General features: G+C 36.3%; 1 protein-coding gene across 1 annotated transcript in view; it reads right to left on the reverse strand.

Moving 5' to 3' along the window:
* ROCK1 (Rho associated coiled-coil containing protein kinase 1) overlaps window positions 1–25,473 on the reverse strand; it is an 84,824-nt gene that overhangs the window by 45,467 nt on the left and 13,884 nt on the right. Inside the window, exons 2-5 of the mRNA XM_080611684.1 lie at window positions 6,719–6,800; window positions 2,821–2,921; window positions 1,865–2,002; window positions 1,138–1,313 (exon numbers count right to left, since the gene is read on the reverse strand). Of these exons, the coding sequence (XP_080467810.1) occupies window positions 1,138–1,313; window positions 1,865–2,002; window positions 2,821–2,921; window positions 6,719–6,800 (497 nt within the window). The remainder of the gene's footprint in view (window positions 1–1,137; window positions 1,314–1,864; window positions 2,003–2,820; window positions 2,922–6,718; window positions 6,801–25,473) is intronic.

The raw sequence follows: 25,473 nt of genomic DNA on the forward strand, positions 1-25,473 counted from the left end.
CACTTTCCCAAGCTCTGCCACTAGGCACAGGGATCTGAGGGGCCTGAAAGCAAATCTTCTCAATGAAGGCTGAGGCAAAGGTGGCAGCCTCAGCTATTTCCATGTCTTTTGTCACTAGGTCCCTGATGCATTAAGCCCACATTTTTATGAGCTTCCTTTCATTCCTCAGATACCTCAACTAACTCCAGTGGAAAACAAATTCAAAAAATTCTGCTGGTGTTAAAAGAATCTAAATTTAAATAAACAAAATAAATAAATAAATAGATCACTGTGCTGCTGGCAACTTCTAATGCCTGCTTTCTAAAGCTTGCAATACACACGCACAAATGGTTCATTCATCAAGATAATTTATTCATTAGATGTAGCACAGCTACATAATGATGCTCTAGACCTTCAAGCAACAGGTTAGGAGTTTGTTTTGCTTTGCTTTTTTGCAAAAGCTTAACTGTTAACACTGATGATGTGGCCAAATTACAAACTGAGAATTTATAAGCTATGTCTTCCTCAAATTCTTCCTGCATTTTCTGTCAAAAAGAAAAAAAAAGAATTGTTCTTCTGTTCCTAGTTCACACAATTAAAAATTAACAACAGATTAAAGTTCAAATATCAAAAAGTAAACTTCTCAACCTATTCAAGAAGCAACTACACTTCATTTTAGGGCAAGCACATAACATGAAACTGAAGCATGTCCCCTTGCTCTGCATCTCAATCCTCCATCTTGCCCCTTACAAGAAAACATGTGGCTGAGTGATTTTCCTCACACTGTTCACAAATTCTTGTTTAATGGGTCACTGAGGCATCAAATGCAGAGCAGAGAATTAATAATTCCTAACAGTGGGACAATTGGGTAAAGTGGGACAGTTCTATGACTCCCCAAACTGAGGAACATCAGCCTGCTGAAAACCTTTACTTTGACCGTGACACTTGAAAAACTTGTAACAAAAAAAAAACAACTTGTAACTTTGACTTGTAAAACCTGAAGTCTCTGATGTCAAGAACCTTTGAAGTTGTAAGATGGAATGATTAAACAATGATGAAGCAACATTACAAATTTCAAAACTCACTGAACGATCACTGAAATCATTCTGGTGACACCAGAAATAAAAAACTATGTAACAACACTTTTTTCTTTTTCACCTGTGTATAAAACCCATTGAGTGAATTGCATCTAATGCAAGTACAACTTCAGCAGTATAAAATCTTGCCCATTTCTCCGGAACATCGTAGTTGCTCATTAAATTCACAAGGTCCCCACCAGGCATGTATTCCATCACCATGTAAAGGTAACGGTCATCTTGGAACGCATAAAATAACTGTAAAAAGCAAATAAACAAAATAACAAGTGACTAAATGTTACAGTTTTCTTTAATCTCTTACTTGCTGGAAATCAAAGAATCTCTATGCAAACTGAATTACAGAGTAACAGAATTGCTACTACTGCATCCCCCAGCAGACCTCCAAAATATTACAGTGGAAGGAGTCGCGGTTACAAATTAAGATTAGTGAACTTGGTGCAATAAATTTTGAGATGACTTCAAAGAATGCTCATTGCACAGGAGGATAAAATGCTTCGTTATTCACTACAGAGTGAATTACTACAGAGCAGGCTCGCCAATATATATCTGGCAGAGTTGTAATAATTAACAGAATAGCTTATCTTGTAAATGTTATGACAAAACATTGTTTTGAAACAAGTGTGATATCTGCTATTTGTTGTGTACAGCAAATGTGTAACAAATTATTAATGTGTTTCCCTAACAGACCAACAGAACTAAAAAAGGACTTCAAAAAGCTAAAAAATTAAATTATGTAATTCCAAGTCATAGTGTTGTAATGAAACACTTTAAAAGGAATATAACTATACCTGAACAACCCAGGGACTATTAGCAAAAGCCATAATATCCCTTTCTTCCCAGAAGAATGCAGAATCCGATCTTTTTATCATCTCAAATTTGCTCAGGAGCTTCATAGCATATACTCTCCTTGAGGATTTATGCCTTACCTATGAAGACAAATGTGACACACAGAATGCATTAAGTCGCTACATTAACATATGAAGAACACTGCTAAATATATTACTTTTCTGCTTCACTATTTAACTATTTAAGACTTCTTGTATTTTTTTAAGAATTCTATACCATAAGTCTACAGCATAATTACATTCTATTATCTGACAATATCTGCATTGCTCTTAAAATACCTGCTAGGACTATTCAACAGAGAAGTCCATAGGTGTAACAGTTGCTTTGTAGGTATGAGTCTTTAAAAGGACAAATATTGGCACCTGTTAAATACTATAACATTAAAACTATTCACATTTTCTGAGTTCATTAGCAGACATGTACACTTGCTACCATATTTCCAGTTTCTCCCACCAGTTCTCAATTTAATAAAGCAAGATGAACAAGCCTAGTTGCTAATCTGTCACAAACACACAACATCTCTCGTCTGAGAGAACTATGTCTGTGAAAATCTGATGTAATTTCTGAATTGGCAGAAATTCTTCTAGTCCTGAAAATTTATTCAAGTGTACATTTATACAATGGCAAAGGCTAATTTTCTTATTTATGAGGAATACATATTCCTTTGCATTTTAATAGAGAAGCATGACTACAGTGTGAAACAAGTATCTGTGCATGTTAGAAGTCCTGAAATACGACATTCTCAAGAACATTTCCATAGGATAAAAAAAAAATAAAACTTCACTAAGCTAAAGGATTTAATATTATAAGACTGCATCTTCTGAACACCGCATTCAGACAAACACATGGGTAAATACTACAGAATACATTCAAATGTACAAACAGAAACATAACTTACCAACTGAACCTCCCCAAATGCCCCTCTACCGATCACCTTCACCACTTCATAATCTTCAGCTTTCATGCGCAGGTCCCTCATTTTATTTACCGTGTCTTTATCTACATAAATCAAAATTTATATTTCATATATAATCAATATAATTAAAGTCATTCATCTCATTTCAATATTTCATACTTATTAGAAGATGTGCTGCTTAAAGAAGGCACTTCATTTTGAACCTGCCTTCCTATTGGAAGCCTCTCTGCAGAATGCATGACCTCATTCTCATTGCCATAGTAACCAAAACCTGACATAAACATAATACAATAACTCTGCAATCAAACCACACCTTAATTTGGGAATTTCTTTTAAAGTAATTACCTGCAAAAGAAAGCTATGCAAAAAATTCATATCCAGCATGATTTTGTTTGTAAACTGATCAGTATAAAAAGATTATTACTGGATAAATACGCCACACATCTGGGAAAATATCCTAAGTACCTACATAAGAAACTAAAAAAAAAATAAAAAAAAAAATAAGCCTGCACTTCTATTATTCCTAATACTTAAAAAAGTAGATTTTAATTTAAAACATGCAGTGGGAATCACTGCAATTATTTATATAAACCTGTCATTCTATAAACTACCATAATTTACAAACTCCCAGTGGGCAGATAGTCTAATTCCAAATTTGGTCAAAGATTAAAACAGTCTATTTTAATCCATGTGGGTCAACACTGGCATGAGATTACATGGAAAAGCTTCCTGCTTCACTATTTCTAAAAGCAAGGAATGTCTACTGAAACAGATACATTGCTAATAAAATAGATTATGCAATGGTATTTTATTTTGAAAAATAATATTCTAGGCCTACAAACAAAGTTTAGAAAGAAGCAGGGACAGGGGAAGAAGAGAGGAGAAATGTGACGGTTTAAGTTCATATTTAAAAAAAATGACAGAAAATTATGATTAGATTTCTACCTGCACTGGCCATTATCTAAACCAAAAGCAGCATACGTACCATTGAAATTCAGTAAGATTTTATTACCACAACAGGAACAAACTTAGCTTTGTTTCAATAAATACTCTCTGGCATTACACTAATGTAAAGCCATCCCTTTACAATGCAGCATACCACTAGCTGATTTCAATACATTATATTAGAATTGTAAATTCTGACAAATTATTTCATACAGGAACCAAAATATTCAGTCATAAAAAAAAAAAAAAAAAAAAAAATAATGCTTTGCCTTATTTGCTCTGATGAAAGCTGACCTATAGTGGAGGATGAGTGAGACCGCAAGGAATTAAAATGCAGGTATTCTCACTTCAACAATATTCTAACTATTATTAACTTACTGCATAGTAATCTCACAACAGGAGGTGCACCACTTCTGAATGAGAAATCTTGACATTGTGGCAAAAGAAAGGTAGGCACAATATGAATGCTTTAAATGATTTGCAACCGCAAGCCTTGACTATGGCCAAAACAGAATTAAGGAAAAAAGAGCCATCCAAACAAAGGATTTTTAAATAACATAAACTGAGCTTGTGAACAGTTGCAAATTCCAATTTACTGCTTGAGAGACATACTAACACTCCATTATTTTTAGGCAATACGTTACAGTAACAACAGTGTTGGAAATTTGACTTCCATATTTTAGGATCTGTTAAGCAAGGTTTATCATGCTGCAACTTATTTAAATACAGTTCCTTATCTCCCATTACCAGTGGAGAACCCAGACAGCATACCTCGTATGAACAGGTGGGGTCACTCCCATGGCTAAAGACCACATTCTCTAACTTGCCTTGAAGTTGGATTAAAAGCTTCAATGCCATCTTGAAATAAACTGAGTCCCTGCTGTAAAGTAAGGCTCTCAACCACCTTGAATATTGACTTCCTTATTCTTTTAATTCTGTATAGTGTGAGGCATCCCTGTCCATGGCAGGGGGATTAGAACTACATAATCTTAAGGTTCTTTCCAACCCAAACCCTCCTATGATTCTACATGGCAAAAAAATCATAAGGTTCTACATTTGCAAAAATTACTCTCACAACCTCAGGCAGTAGAAGCACACTTTGGAGCCTTCACAAATACACAATGTACACCAGAGAAAAATGAGAGGGGATCAGGACTGGCTCAGAGCAATTAGTCTATAAAATAAAGGAAGCAAACTCCCATTTAAAAATAGATTTCTAGATTACAAATACATGCCTAGAATCATGATGCAAACTGTTTGGACAGCTAATACAGCAAAAAGATACTATAAGCATTTTTCTATTTGAACTAAAATAAACATGACAATGCTTCTATATATCTATTTTTAATTATTTTTTAAAATAAAGTACAGAACAAACTAGACTTCATGTTCCCTCTAAGGCCACTATTCGTACATTCACAGCTTGCTTTCATATTTCAGCAAACACAGAAGATTAATGTTCTAAAGGCAGTTTGAAATGAAATAACATGGTTTGTTCTCCACCTTCATATTACTTCAGGTCACATCTTACACAGTATATAATTTATACCTACAAGATATTCATTATCAGGCTGTAAACAAGTTTTCTTCTCCTTCACTCAGCCCCAACTGCAAAAGTGAAGCTCTTTGAGTCTCACTAATGATTTCACTATTCATAAAAATTACATTCAAATTATCTGTTGCAATGAGAACTTCCTTTGCCCAACACAACTTCTCTTTTCTCCAAGAGTTTCACCACATCTCTGTAAATAACTGAGTATACAAAAAGTGCATGTAACAGTGTGCAACATCAAATATAATTTGAATTGTGAAAAGTTGAACAGAACATTTGAACTTAGGCCTCTCAACAACCAGTTTACGTGCAAGTGAGACATCAACTAGATCTATTGGACTCATATTCTCACAAACAGGGATTAATATAAAATAAAACCCACAAATTCGCTAACATTGCTAAGAGTTGCAAAGTAAACTATTTGAAAACACCTTGGAAACAGAAACAAAAACATCCATTTCAATGAAGCAAAGACAAAAATTATTTTAGGCAAATTACATTATATTTGCCACAAAAGTAATTACAACATGTAATTGAGATTCTTATGCCTGCAAAAATCTAACAACACTAGTTTAATTTCAAAACTTGATCATTCAGTCCACAAGCAGAATCAAGTCTTTAATCAGCAAGTGTTTCTGCCAGATTTCCAGAATTTGTCAATTTGGCAGCCTTTAGAAAAGACTTAACCCTTAAATGTCTTTTTCCAATTATTACTATTATGAAACTTATGGTACCGACTTCTATTAAAAAAACAAAACAACTTTATTACTTTAAAATGTTATTACAGAGTAGAATGTGCAGGAAACCTGGTAGTGGAAAAATACAGAGTAAATACAGAAAGAAATTCTGTAGATACATCAGCTGCATGCATAAATAAACCCAGCAGCTCTGCAGTATAAGAATTTTATGGTATAATGAAAAGAGACCTTTCATACTAAAAAAAGCCTATGAAACACATGCTCCAGTCTGTCAATGAACAAATTTTTAATATGGTTTCCTAACACTGTATCCATGTTATTTCATTTCACTGTTAATTGCTTATGATATATTAGTACATGAAATCACAAAGCAAATTTTACGGGAATCCAAAGGGCTGCCAAGAACAAAGATAACAGGCCTATTTCTTAAAAGGCTTTGTGCCACTGGAAACAATGCCATTTACAGCCCAAACACACTTGGACATTCAATTGCTGGGGATTAGATTTCTATAGGGAGCTGCCAGTTCTCACTGGGAAATAATCAGACTCTTAAGACAACTTGCAAAGAATTTATGAACCACAAATCCCGAGCTGCTTTTCAAAAAGCTAAAAGCACTTACATTTTTAATTTGTACTGGTATTTATAGTCTTTCATTATTTAGTAACTGAAACATTAAATACTTACACCTGTTTAAGAAGTTATCAATATTCTTGTTTTTTCTTAAGGCAGGAAAATCCAAGTCATACACCAAAGCATCTAATCCATCCTAGAAAAAAAAAAAAAAAAAAAAGAAAAAAAAACCAAACAAAAACAACAAGCAAAATTAAGTGTTTGGACAAATAATTGTACATGCTGCTAATTAAAGAGACAAGATATAAACAGTTGTCCCTATTAATTTCCCATACAAAAGGAATCATTGACATTTATTTACTGATTTAGTTAGCAGTTACATGAAACTGTTGTTACTCCTTCACTTCCATGGGAGTCTTCAAAACTCAATTTCCATCTATCCCAAAACAAATATACTTCTATGAATTATTAATTACCTTCTTTAGCTCCACATTTACATGAAAAAATTGATTTTTCCAAATGCAAAAAGAACAAACAGCAGCTCTGATGAAGTTCAATAATGTTAAAAAATCCCACCATATCACACAGTAGGCACCTGAACATTAAGTGGCAACTGGCAAATAGGACAATGATGGTAATTTATTTCCAAGAGTCAATCCCTACATTTTATTCATTGAATTGAGAAGGAATTTTCAGGAGCAAGACACTGGATTTATACATTCTAACTTTAATCTAGGAACCAACAGCCACAAACCCATGTGGCGTAACTACCACATATTTCATATTACATCCATATGAACAAAAACGAAACAAAACTACCAAAAAAAGCCCAACAGAAAAATATAACAGTAATGAAGACAGCTTTAAGGTCTTGTTAAGTGCCACAAACTTTGCAACTTTTAAGTCTAAATTTTACACCAGGTATAGATGATTCTTCAGTGGATTGCATCCTCTCAGAGAAAACCTAAACCAGATGTTTTGCTGAAAACCACAGATACAGTATCTAATGAAAAATGATGAAGGGAATTATATCATGAAGAATAAAGAGCAGTAGGGAGTCTTCTTTCTCAATGTTTAAGGACAATGCAAAAATAGAAGGAGATCATAATATACACACTGATGGATGTTAACACAGTGTGTCAGGGAAGTACTGCTATTTACTTGTCCAATTTTTACCTACATGTCTATGCTACGTGCTATTCACCTGTTGGCAGTGAGATATTAGCCCAGACACATCTTTGATCTGATCCCATCCCATCTTATTAGACTTAATTTGAATGTTTTCAGCTTTTATAAAATTATGCAATACAGGATTGAAAGCTACATCCATCAAGAAATTATGCCTGAAGAAAAGCTAGAGTATAAGCTTTTTGAAAGCTTATTTTCCAGGAATATATAGTAGAGAACACACTTGATGTAGGTTTTAAAAATTAGTCCTTGATCACTCACTTCAAATTCAAACCTGTTTTCTCCCCTCAGTCTATGGGGGATTTTAAGCTACAAAAAAAACAAATGCTATCAAAATCAGAATTATTTATAGGCTTGCAGTCATTACTTTTGACACATGTAAGACAGAAATTATTTACTTCAGATATAATAAGAGCAAAATTGTGCTAAAATACAAAAGCAGGTAAAGAAGTAAAACTACATAGATAATCAGAAGTATTTTGAAGTCTAAATGTTATTTTTTTTGATTTCATGAAAACATTACATTTCCTATAATTTCATAAAAACATAAATGGTTTAAGTTACTTCTCCATACAGTGGCTTAATATGAACTAAGAAATGTTACAATGAAAATGACAAGAATCAAGAAAAGTATCACAATATTTTGACAGCATTTAAATAAAGTCAGGTTTTGCATCTCGTGTGCATTAAAGGATCAATCTTTTTGGGCTTCCACTGATGATGAAAAAGAAAAGCAAACAGCAATGAAAAAAAAAACATGTAATGGGTCAGTAATATAAATAAGAGAATAACAGGCCAACAATAATTTCGACTCAAGACAGAGGTAGAAATAAAGCTACGGGTGAGAAATACTTTGTAACCTAGTAAAAAACACCTTTCCCAAAGATACATAGTAAATACCCAGGTAATCCATGACAAAATTTCAATTTTTGCTAAATTCAACTGTGAACCCGTGATAACTTTCTGTACAGCAGTATATAGAGCACCAGTAGCTCTGTGCATTGTGAGCCCCATGCTGTGAGAAGCAGTAGGCAAAGAAGGAGGCTGCAAGGTCACATGCAGAGATTTTTAAAAGCAGATGAATGACAGTGATGAACTGCCAAAGTTTGGGGTCCACTCTGCCCTTAAGCCTTTGAATCTGTGGAGTCAATCAATTTGTCCAGGGTAACAGAGAACTTTTCCACACATCAAGCTGAAGCACTATCAAATTCTAAAAATCCTGGTTTGCTCTGGGGCACTGCAACTACCTGCTTCCTTTCAGGGTTTGCTTCAAATGCCAAAATTCAGTCTTTTGTCTTCAGAGGAGGGGAGATTTTAGACACTGAACACAACAGAACAACAAAGCTCTAAAATCAAGACGTAAAACAGTATACAAACTCACTTTTAACAGGCAAAGGCAAATTTCAATAGTTTAATTCAGAATTCATGATAGTGCTTTTCAGATCTTAGATATGAACTCTCTCAAGTATAACAGAAATTTTTGAACTACAGATTCAATCTACTGATCTCACATTAATTTCAAATCACACTTGAAAATCATGCAAACAACATCAAAAGAGGCTAGATGCCAAGAACTGCATATTTTAAAGGCTCTTCAATAATCAGCTCCCCTTTGCTACAGTATACAGAAAGAAGGGGTGAGGTGGTGCCCTTATAATAATTCAGACTTGTAAATCCTTAACTTTGAATTCCTTAATTTCTTCAACTGGAAGGAATTCTGAAGGAATAATAGCATGGCATTAATTTTGACAGTGGACTGCAAATACAAGACTAAGCTCAATGCAATTTTACAGAATTGTGAATAATGGAAGTAAAATGTTTAGATACCTAGTGTATAACACAAAACATGGAACAGCCTTTTATTTCACTTACACTAGTTAAAACAGAAAAACTTGTGAATACTGCAAGCTGGCAGCTTCCCTTGTTTTTACAAAGGAAAACAGAAGCATAGCTGCTTTAAGTGGTACCACTGGTGAAGAAACAGGGAGGAGGAGCACACAAGCTCGACAGTAAGAAGGCAATACTGGTTCAAAGCCATGCCAGTCGTAGAGATGGGAATATACTGCAGTTTTAGCAATAATGATAAGTATAAAGGCCAAATGAAAGGAGACAGGATCATTATTACTGATGGGTGCAGATTAACATCTCTCAGCTTTCCTGTTTCCAAGAAATGCCATCTCACTTTTTTCAAAATACACAAACGAAGGAACATCTTTCCTTACAGACCTATGGTTGCCACACCCTCCTCCTCTTAAAGAAAAAGGATACTAAAATGTTATAATAGGCAACCATACATCCAACAGTTTAATATGCTTTATTAAAATAAGAAGGCCTCACTTTTATGATGGATTTATTGAACTCACTTGGATGTGCTCAATATATTTTTTGTATGTATATTCTTTAAATACAGCATATCCTGAACTGTTTAGAAACATGTACTGTAGCTTAGAGGTACTTTCAGCTAACACTAAGTTCTAGCTAATTCTGTCATTACAGAGCAATTTTCCTGTTTAGCTTTGAGGTCTACACAGCCATTTTCCTTTTATGTTAATAGTTAAATTAGATTACTAAAACAAATTGGTTTATAAAAGCAAACATATGACTTCCACTTATATCTTACATGGTAACAGTATTTCAGAGGTAATTAAAAAAGAATGAGGGGAAAAAAACTTTCTAATGTCCTTCACGCAGTTTAATGGGCTGATACAGTCTTTATCACATCCATTTAATGAAATCATCAATGGTTTCATAATCTCTTTAAAATACTTAATTTTATCCTGAAATTAAAAAGAGGCACACTAGGGAGCCATTACAGCGTGCACAGAGTTTTTCCATACTAAGCCAATGTTTCCACATATTCTGCTGGTTTCATGTTGTTCATTACTAAACCACACTTACAACTTTCAAAATAATAAATACATGGAGTAAAATCAAATGTCAGTCTGGACACACATACTGCCTCCAGAGATGACAATAAGGGTGTCTAGGAAAGATGATATGAACAAGTCCAGCATATAGTAGTACTACTGTTCTGGTGTAACTGTGAGCCAGAAATGGCACTGTCACAGTTAACAGCTGCCGCCAGAATTTTCTTCAGTGATTCTGTCTAAACATTTTCTGTATTTCTTCTAGTCTCTTTGCTAGGTTGGACAGCGCTTTGAGCAACCTGGTCTAGTAGAAGGTGTCCCTGCCTATGGCAGGAGGGTTGGAACTAGATGATCTTTAAGGTCCCCTCCTACCCAAACCATTCTATGATATGATAAGATTTAGAGCAACATACAGATATGAATTCCACCACCTACAGGCTGCGTGAAAGTGCACCTCATTTGGAGCTTGCCATTCTTCTGTCACAAAAGGAACAATGACTCTCCCCAAGGCACAGCTTTATGCAGTTCAATCACTTCTCCTCCAATCATCCCCTCTCCCAATCATTCTTGTATGAAAGTTATTCCAATTACCACCACCAACATCCTCCAGTATCTTTTAATTTCTACTATATACTTTAATTGGGAGGAAACTTCAAATAGTATTGCAATTGTGAGCACACCATAAGTACACAACGCGGTGTAACGTTTTATTGTTCTTCATTAAATTTTAAGTTAACTGAAATATCTGGTTAATGTTTATCATCACTGTGTACTATATTGATCCTCTCACAAAACCTGGTACTATGTATCAGATCTAGTTGAACATTCAACAACACAAATACATACAGATGAGATGGTTTTCTTCCATGCACTCAACGTTATCAATGCTGAATTTCTCCTGCCACTTTTAATCCCCCAGACACCAACAAACACTCATTTCTTCCGTGATTTGCCACAGCTTTAATTTTTATTAACATTATTCACCATTTGAGATCATTTACAACTGTGAAATAGCACAAACCTGTTAGATTCCATTACTGATCGGAGGCTCCAGCATTATCCACAAGATTTTCTTCAATAGAAGAAGTAATTGAAAAGCCATATATTTACCATCTTCTTTACTAGCATGTCAAAACAGTTTCAAGCACTAAGGTAGATAAACACGAAGGTTATACACGCACTTACATGCCTTAATGAGACACAATAGGGTACAAAAAAAAAAAAAAAGGATAAATATCAAGCAGTCTCTCTTCCTGTTTGTGTCATTTTTCCAAAAGCCTTTTCTAGTACCACTTCAGCTTATGAGAGATCTTCCAGCATGAACACTAGAAAGAAGGATATCAGTACGGAAACTCATCTAAGCTTCTTCATGAAGAAATGTGCAAAAAAATTTCTGCAATAGCCTTTTCCTTTACTTTCCCTTCAGTTTTTCTAAAAATACAGAATGCAATAGCATAAATTTGTTGTTAACATACATATTAACTACACAATCTGAATTTCTCAGGTTGTTAACGCTAACTTCTTTGCATTAGGTTCCTCTAAAGTGTACTGGGTTTCTTCACTTTGACTGAAGCAGTCTCATATTAAATGGTTTTTTTCCGCCACATTTGGTCTATACTTACTTGCAAAGCTTTAATGCATTGAATTGTCAGTCCTACCATGACCATACTAGACTGCCCCACTCTAACTACATTCCTCAAGCTCAAAACTCACTACAATTATGTAATGATAGGTTTACTCATGTACGAATTCTATTTAGGCAATTTTATATGTATGTATGAATTAATGTATGTATTAAGGCAATTTTATAGCAAAATTTATCGTTAGGATATTTCAAAACATACTCCATCAAGCAACTTCAATTCGGCAAAACATCTTAGGATTTATAAGTGATATAAAGTAAAAAATATAGTATATGATCTACATTATCAGGGTGCAGTTACAGAGCCTTTATATTAGTTTTTTAAGTTCAAACACATTTCATTACGGTATAGTATTATCTAGTGGAAGCATCTGATAAATAAAAATGTACTAAATTCAGTTTGTTGTTGAGACACTTGTTTATTTTGCTATTTATCTAGCATTCAAATAACTAAAAAAAACCTTAAGAGATATTACCAGCATACAAAATTTGCATTCCTGGGACCAACTGGCAGTTCCCCAAGTTTAAAGGCTCTGCTACTTTTCCTTTTTTGGAGAGGCCAAAGTAAGTCTTAAGACCTACAACTCTAACTATTCATATTTTAGTTTCTTGTATTGTAACCATTTTTCTAATTATTTCTATAGTACTAAAGCTTCCCTCCATACTTTAAATCAACAAACCTGACTGATCTTGATTTGCATGTGTTCATCATAATTTCTCATAGCATTCTGTCACACAAGTAATCTCTGTGGTCCATTATTGATAACTAGGAGAGCCTATGAAAATGTTACAAGTGAGAAGCTAGTTTTTATATCCTGTTTTCGAAACATGTATGAAAAGTAATAAAGTAAAGAAATAAATTTGAAGTTTCTTTAAATTACCAGATCTTCGAATTGTCAGAGGGATCTAGAGAGGCTGGAGAAACTGGCAGAGAAAAACTTACTAAGTTCAACAAAAGGAAATGCCAAGTAGCAGCACTCGGGCAGGAACAGCCCCAGGCAACCAGTACACGCGGATGGGTGGAGCTGACCAGCTGGAAAGCAGCAGTGCCGGGGACATTGGGTCCTGGTAAACAACAAAGTGACCACGAGCCAGCAGTGTACCCTCACAGCAAAAACAGCCAGCACTATCCCGGGCTGCATTAGGCAGAGCATTGTCAGCAGGTCAAGAGAGGTGATCCTTCTCCTCTGCCCAGCACTGGTGAGGCCAAGCTTGCAGTGCTGTACCTAGTGCTGGGCTCCCCAGCACAAGACAAACATGGGCATACTGAAGAGAGTCTAGAAAAGGGCCAAAAAGCTTATTAAGGGACTGGAGCATTTCTCATGCTATTAAGCTGAGGGATCTGGGGCTGTTCAGCCTGGGGAAGAGAATGCTTGAGCAGGGAATCTTACCCATGTGTGGGTAAATTCATTCTCATGGGAAGGAACAAAGATGATAGAGCCAAACTCTTCTCAGTAGTATCCACTGACAGAAGAGGCAACAGACACAAATTAAAAACGTGAGATTCCATTTGAACACAAGAAAACACTGGTTTTACTGTGAAGGAGGTTAAACACAGGTTGCCCAGAGAGGTTGCAGTTTTTCCATCTGTTGAGATACTCAAAACCTGACTGGACATGGTGATGAGCAACCTACTCTAGCTGACCTTACTTGAGCAAATGTGTTGGACTAGATGACCTTCAGCGGTCATTTCCAATTTTAACAATTTCATTTTGTCTAAAACATTAAGCTATGCTTTTGGTTTGCATAAAGGTCGTTCCTGCAGTGACTTATCCTATCAAAAGTATCCTGTAACTCCCTACCAGTGGGGCAAATGATTAAACAAGACCACCTCATTATGAGGCCTAACTTTGCATGATTCATGGTTTTCAACCTTCCAAGTAAGTCCACAGCAGCCATTACTCCTTTGTGACAAGGACAGCCATATTCTGATGCTACTGAATGAATCAAGAGAAAACCCTGGACCCCCCTTTGATACTGTTTTGGGAAATACCTTACTGACACTTCTTTGTTAAAGAAGAACACATACATACAGAACTTTCCTCTGGTGCTCAACATTAATAACCTTTTTTTTATTATTTTTTTAAGAACTGGGCAGGTGTAAATTTACCTAAGAAAGAAGTACTAAACAGATTCATATAATTTCACTAGTTTCAGGCAAGAACACTTAAGCCAACTTCTAGGCCGCTGCATGTAGTGTTACATTTATCTCTCTCTGATCAAGTACACAAGAGATCCCTCCACCTACTTCTAAGTTAATCACATCCATTTATTCTGCTGTCCAGAGAACAGAAAGCTGCAATTTAGCACTTCATCTTTAAAGTGAACAAGTAAATGCAGACATAGTTAAGACAGTTCACTTAAGAATATTCATTACATTGTTACACTAGGCAAAGTATACAAACTGACAGGAGCCTGAGTACAGGCACTTGATTCATCGCCCATTCTTGCTGCCAGCATGACACAATTCTACAGAGCTTGCTACTTCTTAATATCTTGCAATAGTCATAAAGAGCTTTTGCAAACTTAGGTTAAATACATAGCCTTTTACAAAGAAAAATTTTTAACTCAGTAAAGACTAAGAGCTTCATTCAGTAAAGATTTAAATCCTCAGTGAGGAGATCTTGAAACACGAAGGCAGGACTACTGAAAGCAGTACAGATTATCACTTTAATTTCAGCCTTTTTAAAGAGTTATTCCCTGTGTAGTTGCAAACTTTATTCATACCACATTCTGTGTAGTTACACACACAATAACATGTACTCACATCCTGTTCAAACACCAACTGTCCAGTATTTACTGAATACACACTTCCTACATGACTCAGTAAATGATGAGTTAACATCAACATCTCAACATATATTGATACATGCATGTATATATATCAAAATACACAGTCACTAACACCAGAGCCCACAGACCTCTCAATATTTTTTAACATCCATACTAGCACTGAAGGAACCGTAAGCCACGTATCTACAGACAGCTACCTATAAAAGCAGTAATGCACTTTAATTTGAACATAGTTTTTTCTAGGTGATGTTTTTCCACTGTAGCAATGAATCTTACCAGCTGAAACATCTCCCAAACTGAAACAAAATGTAGTGCATTATCTGTGAAATCAACTGGTATACAGTAAGCATGCAAAAGTACTGTCAGTATCCACATATAATTCAGAGAAGCTACAAGCCTCAGACTTCCTCTAACATTGAGGGCAAGCCATAGTTCCTTCACAGCAGAGCTCCTCTCTGCCCAGTGACTAGATGCAGGAGCCTTCAATCTATAGATCTGTTTCAAGTGGCACCTATTCAAGGCACTATTTTCAGGCTCAAATTATGGAAAGTTCATTGTCTGAAGATGCATTCTAGTGTACTTCAGTGGGGGTTTTCTTCCCCTCAAACTTCTAACACTAGATTACAAGACTAATTCCACTACACTGGGATATTTTATTGTGATTAATAGTCTTTACATCCAATCTTCAATTTATTAGTGTTTTATTATTTCAATTTAGCACCAGGATTAATTCCATCTAATAATACATCATTAAGAACAACTGTCAGATGACAGAACAGCTTCTTCAGGGAAGATAAAGAATACAGACTAAAACATCACTAGGAATGTGTTTCAGTAACATTTATGCAGAAACAGGTACAACAAATACTGTCTGAAAATAGTTCAGGGAGATGAGTAACAGCAGCTAAAGCTGACTGCTGTTAAGCCAAATTATACTCTTTCATTTTGCAGCAAATGAGATCTCTGGATATTTGCAGCTTATTTTCCTGAATAAAGGGTTGGTTGCTATGTTCTGTAGGCAAATTATTCAAACTACAAAGCTGCTGTTACATATGCAGCACATACTGCCATCCACAGAATACCTTACAGAAAAAAGCTACAACAGTCGTATAACTATTTGGAGGGCTACATAGCTTCTTGATATTTTAATGTGTAGAAAATAAAATAGCTGGCATTCCTTTAGGTTTAAATTATTTATCAGCCATATTTGTCTCATGCTAGGTTTAAATAAAGCAAAAGTACAGCTTCTTAAACCACCCTTTTCAATAAAACTGTATTAGACGTGTTGAATGCATGAACACTTAAAGCACATATATTTAAATAGGGTTAAAAGAAGAGAGAGTACTGGTAGTTAAAGAACTGACTGAGGTTTATGACCATGGAAGCAGCATTCCACAGCAACTTCAGCACTTGGTGCTAGGAAGTGCCTCACAGGACTAGAGTTCCCAGCTACTGTAACAACTTCAAGTGGAGATGAGCAGCCAACCTGACATACAGCAGGGGTAACAGTATCCACAGAAATACCTCAGGAGGGGTGGCAGGAGGGTAAGGGGGGAAAAGTGATCTCGCATCCTTTCGAGTTCTCAAAGTTACCATATTCACAAAAATTTAAGGCAAGCCCTGTTCCCCCACCTCAAATGTACAGTAACTAGTAAAGAAAATTAAAGCCAGAGCTCACTTTAAATTATACCAGCAAAGTCCTGTGAGGACCCCATAGCTTTCTTGATTATCCTGGAAGGACAGATTATTCCACAGGCAGCACATATATGTCTATGTGTTATAAACCACTTCTGGTTTATAAGTCCCAACATTTGCATTTTAAACACACACACACACACTTGCAACTACCAATTTAGATCAATGGGAGTCAACACTCTAAGGAATACCCACTAGAAAGCAAGATGGTTACAAGTTAACACTAAGGGTGCAAATACCAGTATGTAACTTCTCTTCAATAAAATCGCATAGAAGACAGATCACAGACATTAAAGAATAAAAAGAAACTTCCAGTCCCAGCTCAAAAGTCTTAGACTTCTTTAAGCAGCAGCCTGCAAGAAAATCAGGTAAAGACTTCAATAAAAGGAAAGCAACTGCACAACTCCATTATGAAATACTGGTATTCAGCAACGGAAACAGAACTCCCTCCACATCTGTTGCTTGGGAAATTGCTGTCTGAGTCTCAGATTTTTTTCCAGGCAGGTATCCATGAAGCCAGACTTCAGGAAGTAAGCTTTAGTCAGTTGGACAAGACAGGAATTATCAAGATACCAACATGTTCATAAGAAGAAACATGCTACATTGCAAACAACATAAATAAAAGTGCATTAGCTTTTGTAAAAGCTGTTTAATACACTTAAAATGCTGCCTCTAGCTACCACACTATACCTTTATCTGAAAGTGTTCTCTCTGCTATGAAAAAAAAAAAAAAACAAAAAAAAAAAACCCTAACAAACAAAAAAAAAACATTACCAGCACAGTTTGCAATATAGTAAGTCTGTGGAAAGCTAACTAATTTTTCTGTGAAACAACATCTCATCCACCATATACTATCTGTTGACACCTGACCTGGGTTGTTCCCTGTAAACAAAACTGCTTGTTAACTACAGACAATAAATAATAAGCTATAAAACAATAAAAAGGCAAATTCTATCTTTACCCTTGACAACTCAGTTTCTGGAGATTATATTAGTTCAATAGCTATGCTTCAGAAAAGACTCTCTAAAAAGCTGTATCAAAGAAAAAAAAAAAAAAAAAAACACACAAACTCTATTACTAGTAATACAATCTACTCCACAAAAAAAGAGTAGAGACAAAGGCTAAACAAACTGAGATAAAGACTAAAAAGTACTTAATTTTTTTAACAGAGGGCAGACAATTAATTGAATAGCTTTCCAAGAAAGAGTGAGAACATCATAATTTTTTCCAGGAGTCTGGAAACACTGCACAAAATCTTCCCTATCCCCCTACCAAAAGGGAAATTCTTCACTAAAACTTCAGAACAAGCCAAAACACTTTTTCAATTAGATGTGAATAGCCACGACTGAAGTCCAAAAGTTAAGACTGTGAAAGAATTATACTAAAAACATTTTGCAGAAACTTAAATAGTAATTTGCAAAGCTATATACCTTTCTTTGGTGTCACATGCAACCCACAGACTGCAAAAAAAGAAGTATGGGAAGCTGAGCACAACTCAAGTAGAATATCAGCTCTGAGAAGCTTCTCCGATTGTGCAATCACCTGTCAGAGCTCTAGCTACATTTCTGCAACAAATATTCCATCACAAGCAATCACATGTCAAACAGACATTTGAAATATGCAACTAAACAAGAACTTAACACTACTTAAGAATTTGTGCATCATTATGCAGCAAACCCTACCAAAGCCTCAGGATACCTTTTTTTATGTATCGATTAAAAGAAAAACTTCACTTTCAATAAAACAGAAGATTTATGTCTACATAAAATCCATGGTTTTCTATATTTATTCTTTTTTCCATGACGAATATAGCCACAAGAATGATCTTAATGTTGGGGAGGGGGGAAAAGGAAGTGTTAAGCTAATAAAAGTCCTATGAGAACTATTTTAGATATAGACAAGTTACTTCTACCACCAAGTATTAAGATTCTTCAGAACTGACATGAATTTGTTACTAACAGGAACAAAACAGTAAGTTTTTCACATTTTTCAGGGATTCTACAATTCTATGATTTTCACTGCTAATATAGAACAAAGCACTATTAACAAATGCTTTCCAGATTCTAGAATCCAATGCATTAAATTTACAAATTGACCTACAACAACATAGAATCATTGAATAGTTAGGGTTGCAAAGGACCTTAAAATCATCTAGTTCCAACCCTCCTGGCATTGGCACAGACACCTCACACTAGATCATGTTACCCAAGACTCTGTCCAGCCTGGCCTTGAACACCACCAGGGATGGAGCATTTACCACTTCTTTGGGCAACCTGTTCAAGTGCCTCACCACCCTCACAGTAAAGAACTTCTTCCTTATATCCAACATGAACTTTCCCTGTCTGAGCTTGAACCCATTACCCCTTGCCGTATGACTACAATCCCTGATAAACATATTTTTACTCACTACCTTTAAGCAATTTTAAAAGAGGTGTGATAGAGACATGCTCTCCTTTTCAAAATCCACTTGAATAAAAGTTAGCATGCACAGACAATGCCATTAGTAACACAATTTTTAATTAATACTGGACATTTAAGTGTATTTTGAAGCCACTGATAGTGACTACTTTCAGGTCAAGACATACTTCAAACTTATTTAAAACAAACCTCTTCTAAGCACTCTTTTTAATGATTCTGACACTATACTACAGTCACAACTAATATCTTGAATGCTTTGACTGCATATTAAAAAAAAAAAAAAAAAAGAAAAGAAAGAAAAGAGAGGTATAACTACAAAATCAAAAACCTACATAAACACATGGTTCCATATACAAGTACTAAAATGTCAGAACAGAACCAAAATTGTCCACGGAAACTTAGGGTGGCTTTTTCCAATGGCAAGTTTCTCCCGCAATAATCAGTAAGGACTTTGTTATACGTAACACCACAGCAATACAAGTCAGTTGACCTGGGATTTTCAAGTACAGTAGTTCAAGACTAGAGGATGAGAGGAAGTATAAATTCATTACTAGGATCCAACACTTTTCAAAATGTCCTAGAGATGTGATTTACTATGTTTTCAAGTTCATTTAGGGGTATGCAAATAAGGTTTTCCATGTTAGTTTAAAGCCTTGAAACTCAAGCTGGAGGAAAACTAAAGCCATTTACTTCATATACCCAAGAAGTAAAGTATGTCCCAGCATTTCTGATACAGTTAAAGCATGAGACACAGACAGCGGAACTTCATTAAACAGCAGTATTTAACTTTTAGAACACTGGGTATTTTCACCAAGTTTATATGCTGCTAACATGGGGATGAAAAATGCCAAAATGCTAAAAAATAGCTGAAACAAAATCTTCCAGCTACTTTTCCAGCTACTTTGATATCAAAGAAGAAGTCAACCCTTCCCTAATATTATTCTTCCTATATAACACTCATGACTTCGGAAAAACATCCCCCTCGCCCAAAGAGGATGTAGTAGATTGATGTATGTCCCCCAAAGGCATTATTTTTTTATTGGATTTAGAAGAGGGAAAAACAAATCTTAGCCCAAGAGCAAAGAGAGCCAGGGATGTCTGGACCACTGCCACTATCATGCAATCTTGTCAAAGTCTCTCCTGCTTGTCCTTACAAGGGAGAAAGGCTGAGCTTGGTCTGATTAACTTAATCTCAACAGGAGATGAGGGCAAACAGTATTTTTGTCACACCATAAAAGCCTGCCACAAAACAGATCAGATCACACTAGCATCACATTTTCTCTTCCTCCATCCCCAGACTATTTTGAGAAGCTGTCATTTAGTTTCTCATTAAGCAGAGAACAAGACTGATGAAAATGTGTTTTCTAAAAAATAAAAGAAAAACTAACAAAAGGCTATGTTTAACTTGAATCAAACTTGATGATTGTTTTTTTCCCCAGCATTTGTTTTATGAAAGCACTTTTCCAGTATCTGGCTTAAAAAAAAAAAAAAAAAAGAAATTATGTTCTTCGAAATCTACCTGAACTAGAGGGATTAGTGATACCTAGTGTGTATTTACCTACAACCATTGGTTCAAAAGCCATGTCAGATACAGGTCAGAAAATACAGGTCAGGCAGCATCTTCTACTTCCCATTCAGATAAACTGTATGTTTGTAAAACACCTAATTAAAGCAGGTTTCCAATTTCTAAATACTACAAAATATCAACAAGTGATATTCCAGAACATAATTAAAGAACAGTAGCATAATCTCAAGAATTTGAGAGTGATGTCAGACATCTGCACTTCACTTTTCAGAAGTCCCTGCTGTACCAGAGAGCCAATTTCTGAAGACCTAAATACATGCGTGTAAACAGTCTTCTTGGAAACAAACCAAAATGTTACCAACCATGGTCATTTTATAACTGACCATACTTACCTAGCCTCAGAGACTTAAGAGAAAATTAAGAAAACAATTACAACTTCTGTGGTATTCAAACAAGACACACTGTATTCTGAACTAGCTGAAGCAAACAAAGCTGATGGTGAAATTATGACTAACAGATACCCTGATTTAGCCTCTTTTCCTTGCCACACCACAGTAACAGTGCCTGAATTTGCTTCTTTGGCAGAGCAGACGTTGGAGACCCTACTTTCTGTGAAAGTGAATGGAGGATGCCAATAGCCTTACATAACTGCAACTGAGAAAAGATAAAAAGAACTAGATGGAACTTGATTTGCTCTTATTTCCACCGAGTTTTTCTGATGCATTTTTATTTCATCTAATACATCTCTTTATTAATCATGGTAGCTTCCTCTTTGCCCCCAAAACATAAAAGGAAGGTAAATTTTAAAAGGCATATATCCAAGCACTACAGCTACTGCATGCAGCACCAGGGCAGTAGCTGTATTAGACGCTGATTTACAGAACAGACAAGACACTGTTGCAGCAAGACTGTGGCCTTGCTAATGATGAACACTGACCTGAGGATTGTTGCTACAGATCACCTTAACAACTGTCTGACTGCAAAAGTGAAATTCTAAAATGAATCTTTGGCACTTCTTAGTTTTATTACAGAATAATAACCTAAGTTATCTGTATTATTGCCATCCTCATGAAGAAGAATTACAGCCCATTTACTGAAAACTTTATTCTACTTTAAGTCTTCATTTGGAGAGTAATATACTAATTGAGCAACTTCTCACCATGAGAAAAAAAACCTACTTACACACTGAGTGTAATACTTACACACTGAGTGTGTAAGTACTCCTACTACCTCCTATTCATTTTGCAAATTTCTCTTGCCTTAGTAGATATCTTTTCCTGATCTAAACAGATAATTTGAACTGGCTGGCTTAAATCTCAGGAATACTTTTTCCCTCCTTCCAGAGAGTTCACCTTCACTTGAAAGGTATTAGATATCACAAAGAGAAAAAAATTAACTCTACAGGAGCTACTTTTCCTATTGTTTTTATTTCTGAGGTTCAGATACAATTGCAATGTATAGTTGCCATTTAGGATGAAAAGTACTTAGAGAAAATATCTAACAGCAGCTTATCTTTCGTCCATTTAGAAACTAGATTTGTTGTGCATACATTCTGTAGTTGAGTTTCCTTCATCTCTTCACGCCACTAGATTTAAAGATTTTTATCCTTAAGTCTGGTTTTATTATATTATTCTGACTCCATCTGATGTTAGAAGAAAAATAACACAAACATTGTGCTGCTCAGCATCAATATCATATGCTGCATAGTGTCGCCTCAGAAAACGGGACCTTTATAGCCTGATAGTACATCTAATTACTGTGTGCTTAACTAGCACTGCTACAAATGCATTGTTGCACAGATTCAGGTACATCACTGATGCCTTGAAAACAAACCTAGAAAAAGGCAAAGGGAAAATCAACCAGTGAAACACTGTACAGGTATTTTTTCAAAAGCTTAAGAATCACAGAACAACAGATCATCACAGGTTGGAAGGGACCTCAGTAAGTCATCATTTGCTTTCATGGGAAAGCAAGCCTAGATGATATTATCTAGCACCCTGTCCAACTGCATCTTGAAAGCCTCCAGTGATGGGGACTCCACCATGTCCCTGGGGAGGTTGCTGCAGTGACTGATGGCTCTCACTGTAAAAACTCTTATACAGATACAAAACTTCTCCCACTACAGTTTGTACTCATTGCCCCCTGTATTCTCATGTGGCTCCTTGTGGAAAGAGAGCCTCTGTCCTCTTTGAGTCTGATGCCTTTTAATTACCGGAATACTGCGATGAGGTCCCCCTGATTCTTCTCTTCTCCAGACAGGGACACTCCTTCAGTCTTCCCTTACAAGGCAGGTTCTCCAGCCCTTTGGACTCTCTCCAGTTTGTCTGTGTCTTTCTTGAACTGTAGGAAACAAAACCAAGCACAGTACTCCAAGGTGCAGCCTGACTGGCACTGAGTGGGACAATCACATCCCCATCTCTGCTAGTAATGACCCTGCAGATGGAGCCCTGGACCTGATTTGCCCCTGCTGCTGCAGCAGCACTCTGTTGGCTCCAATTCAGCTTGTTGTCCACCAGGACTTCCAAGTCTCTTTCAGCAAGGCTACTCTCCAGCCACACAAATCCAAGCCAGTACTGTGCTCTTTGGTTACACCATCCCAGATGCAGCACTCTGCACTTGTCTTTCCTAAACTTCATATTCTTCTTACTTGCTCACTGTTCCAGTTTGTCCAAATCTCTCTAAGATGGCTTTGCCTTCTAAAGTGTCCACCTCACCACCCAGTTTAGCGTCATCAGCAAACTTACTAAGGGTACTTTCAATCCCATCATCCAGATCATTTATGAAGACATTGAACAACGCGAGGTTGCCAGCCCAAGTAACAAACACTGACCACCAAGAGCTTTTTTGATACATTTTTAAAATAGTATATTTGATATCTCACCAAAATTAACCCTAATCCAACTCCATATTAGCAAACTTTATACAGAGAATTCCTTGTGCCTTTTTGGTGTCATCATGCAGGCTACAGAAATATTCTCATTATAGCTACTTGTAACAAAATCCAGAGTAGGAAACTGCAACTTCACAGTACTGAAAACAAAAAATCCTATCTATTATGAGTTTTGAGTACTTCAGCTGAATTTGCAGGATTTCTTAGTTTAAAGGAAAATGCACATGAGTGCATTTCATATTTTTCATTGCATTCATGCATGTGTGTATAAATATATATATATATAAAGGTACCATGAATGTGCTGAACATAATTTTTTTTTTCTAGCCAACTGATTTATTTAATGGTCTCAAGTGCTTAATGAAGCTTTTCACAGAAAGGCTTTCCTGGAAGCACATGAAGCACACTGTCAGAAGTAAAAAGCAAGCAACAGTCACACATGGATTTGTTAAGGAATAAAGCCACTACCTATTCAATATGTAAGACTAACAAGAATTATTTCAGAGAACTAATGAACTCTATTTATTACAACACTCAAACTGTTTAGGTCACTGGAACATTTCAGAGGTCTCTCCCACTTTCTTCCAGAGATTACACTACTGGGAAATATGGCAGACAGAAAGAGCCTCCTGTAACACTACCAAGCATTATCAGCTGAGCACTGGACACTGTCGTTTCTAAGTTTAACTGCCATTTTAAATGCATATGTACTCATTTTAACAGTTTTGTATACATGCATAGCTGAGCTCAGGCAGCACTGAACTTTTTCCATAAAAAGCATCTAATTTCATGAAGCTTTTCCTAATCTGTCGCCAATCTTCCCCCTAGAAAACACAATAAATCCCTACCACAGAGACTACACAAGTCAGAGACCAGTGAACCTGATGAACATTAAAGTTTTCATGCTACTCAAAAACTTAAAGCATTGTAAAAATACACGTATTATATTGAAGCAAAGTAATCTCTAGGTTGATGTACTAATACACAGAAAAACTAATTTACTTAAAAAGACGATCTTGCAGTCATAAGTCTATGTTCAGACAAATTTGCTACCCCTATTTACCTATAGTAACATCTGTAACTAAAGAAAATAAAACTGAAACTCAAAATAGGTAAGAATCTGAAAGCAACGGCACGTAATAGGATCAAAGAATCATAGAATAGGTAGGGTTGGAAAGGACCTTAAGATCATCTAGTTCCAACCCCCCTGCCATGGGCAGGGACACCTCCCACTAAACCATGCCACCCAAGGCTTCGTCCAACCTACCCTTGAACACCGCCAAGGATGGAGCATCCACAACTTCCCTGGGCAACCCATTCCAGTGCCTCACCACCCTCACAGGAAAGAATTTCTTCCTTATATCCAATCTAAACTTCCTCTGTTTAAGTTTGAACCCGTTACCCCTGGTCCTGTCACTACAGTCCCTAATGAAGAGTCCATCCCCAGCATCCTTGTAGGCCCCCTTCAGATACTGGAAGGCTGCTATGAGGTCTCCACGCAGCCTTCTCTTCTCCAGGCTGAACAGCCCCAACTTTCTCAGCCTGTCTTCATACGGGAGGTGCTCCAGTCCCCTGATCATCCTTGTGGCCCTCCTCTGGACTTGTTCCAACAGTTCCATGTCCTTTTTATGTTGAGGACACCAGAACTGCACACAATACTCCAAGTGAGGTCTCACGAGAGCAGAGTAGAGGCGCAGGATCACCTCCTTTGACCTGCTGGTCACGCTGCTCTTGACGAAGCCCAGGATAAGGTTGGCTTTCTGGGCTGCGAGCGCACACTGCCAGCTCATGTTCATTTTCTCATTGACCAACACCTCCAAGTCCTTCTCTGCAGGGCTGCTCTGAATCTCT

Source organism: Psittacula echo, assembly GCF_963264785.1.
Source record: "Psittacula echo genome assembly, chromosome: 2".
NCBI lineage: Eukaryota > Metazoa > Chordata > Aves > Psittaciformes > Psittacidae > Psittacula > Psittacula echo.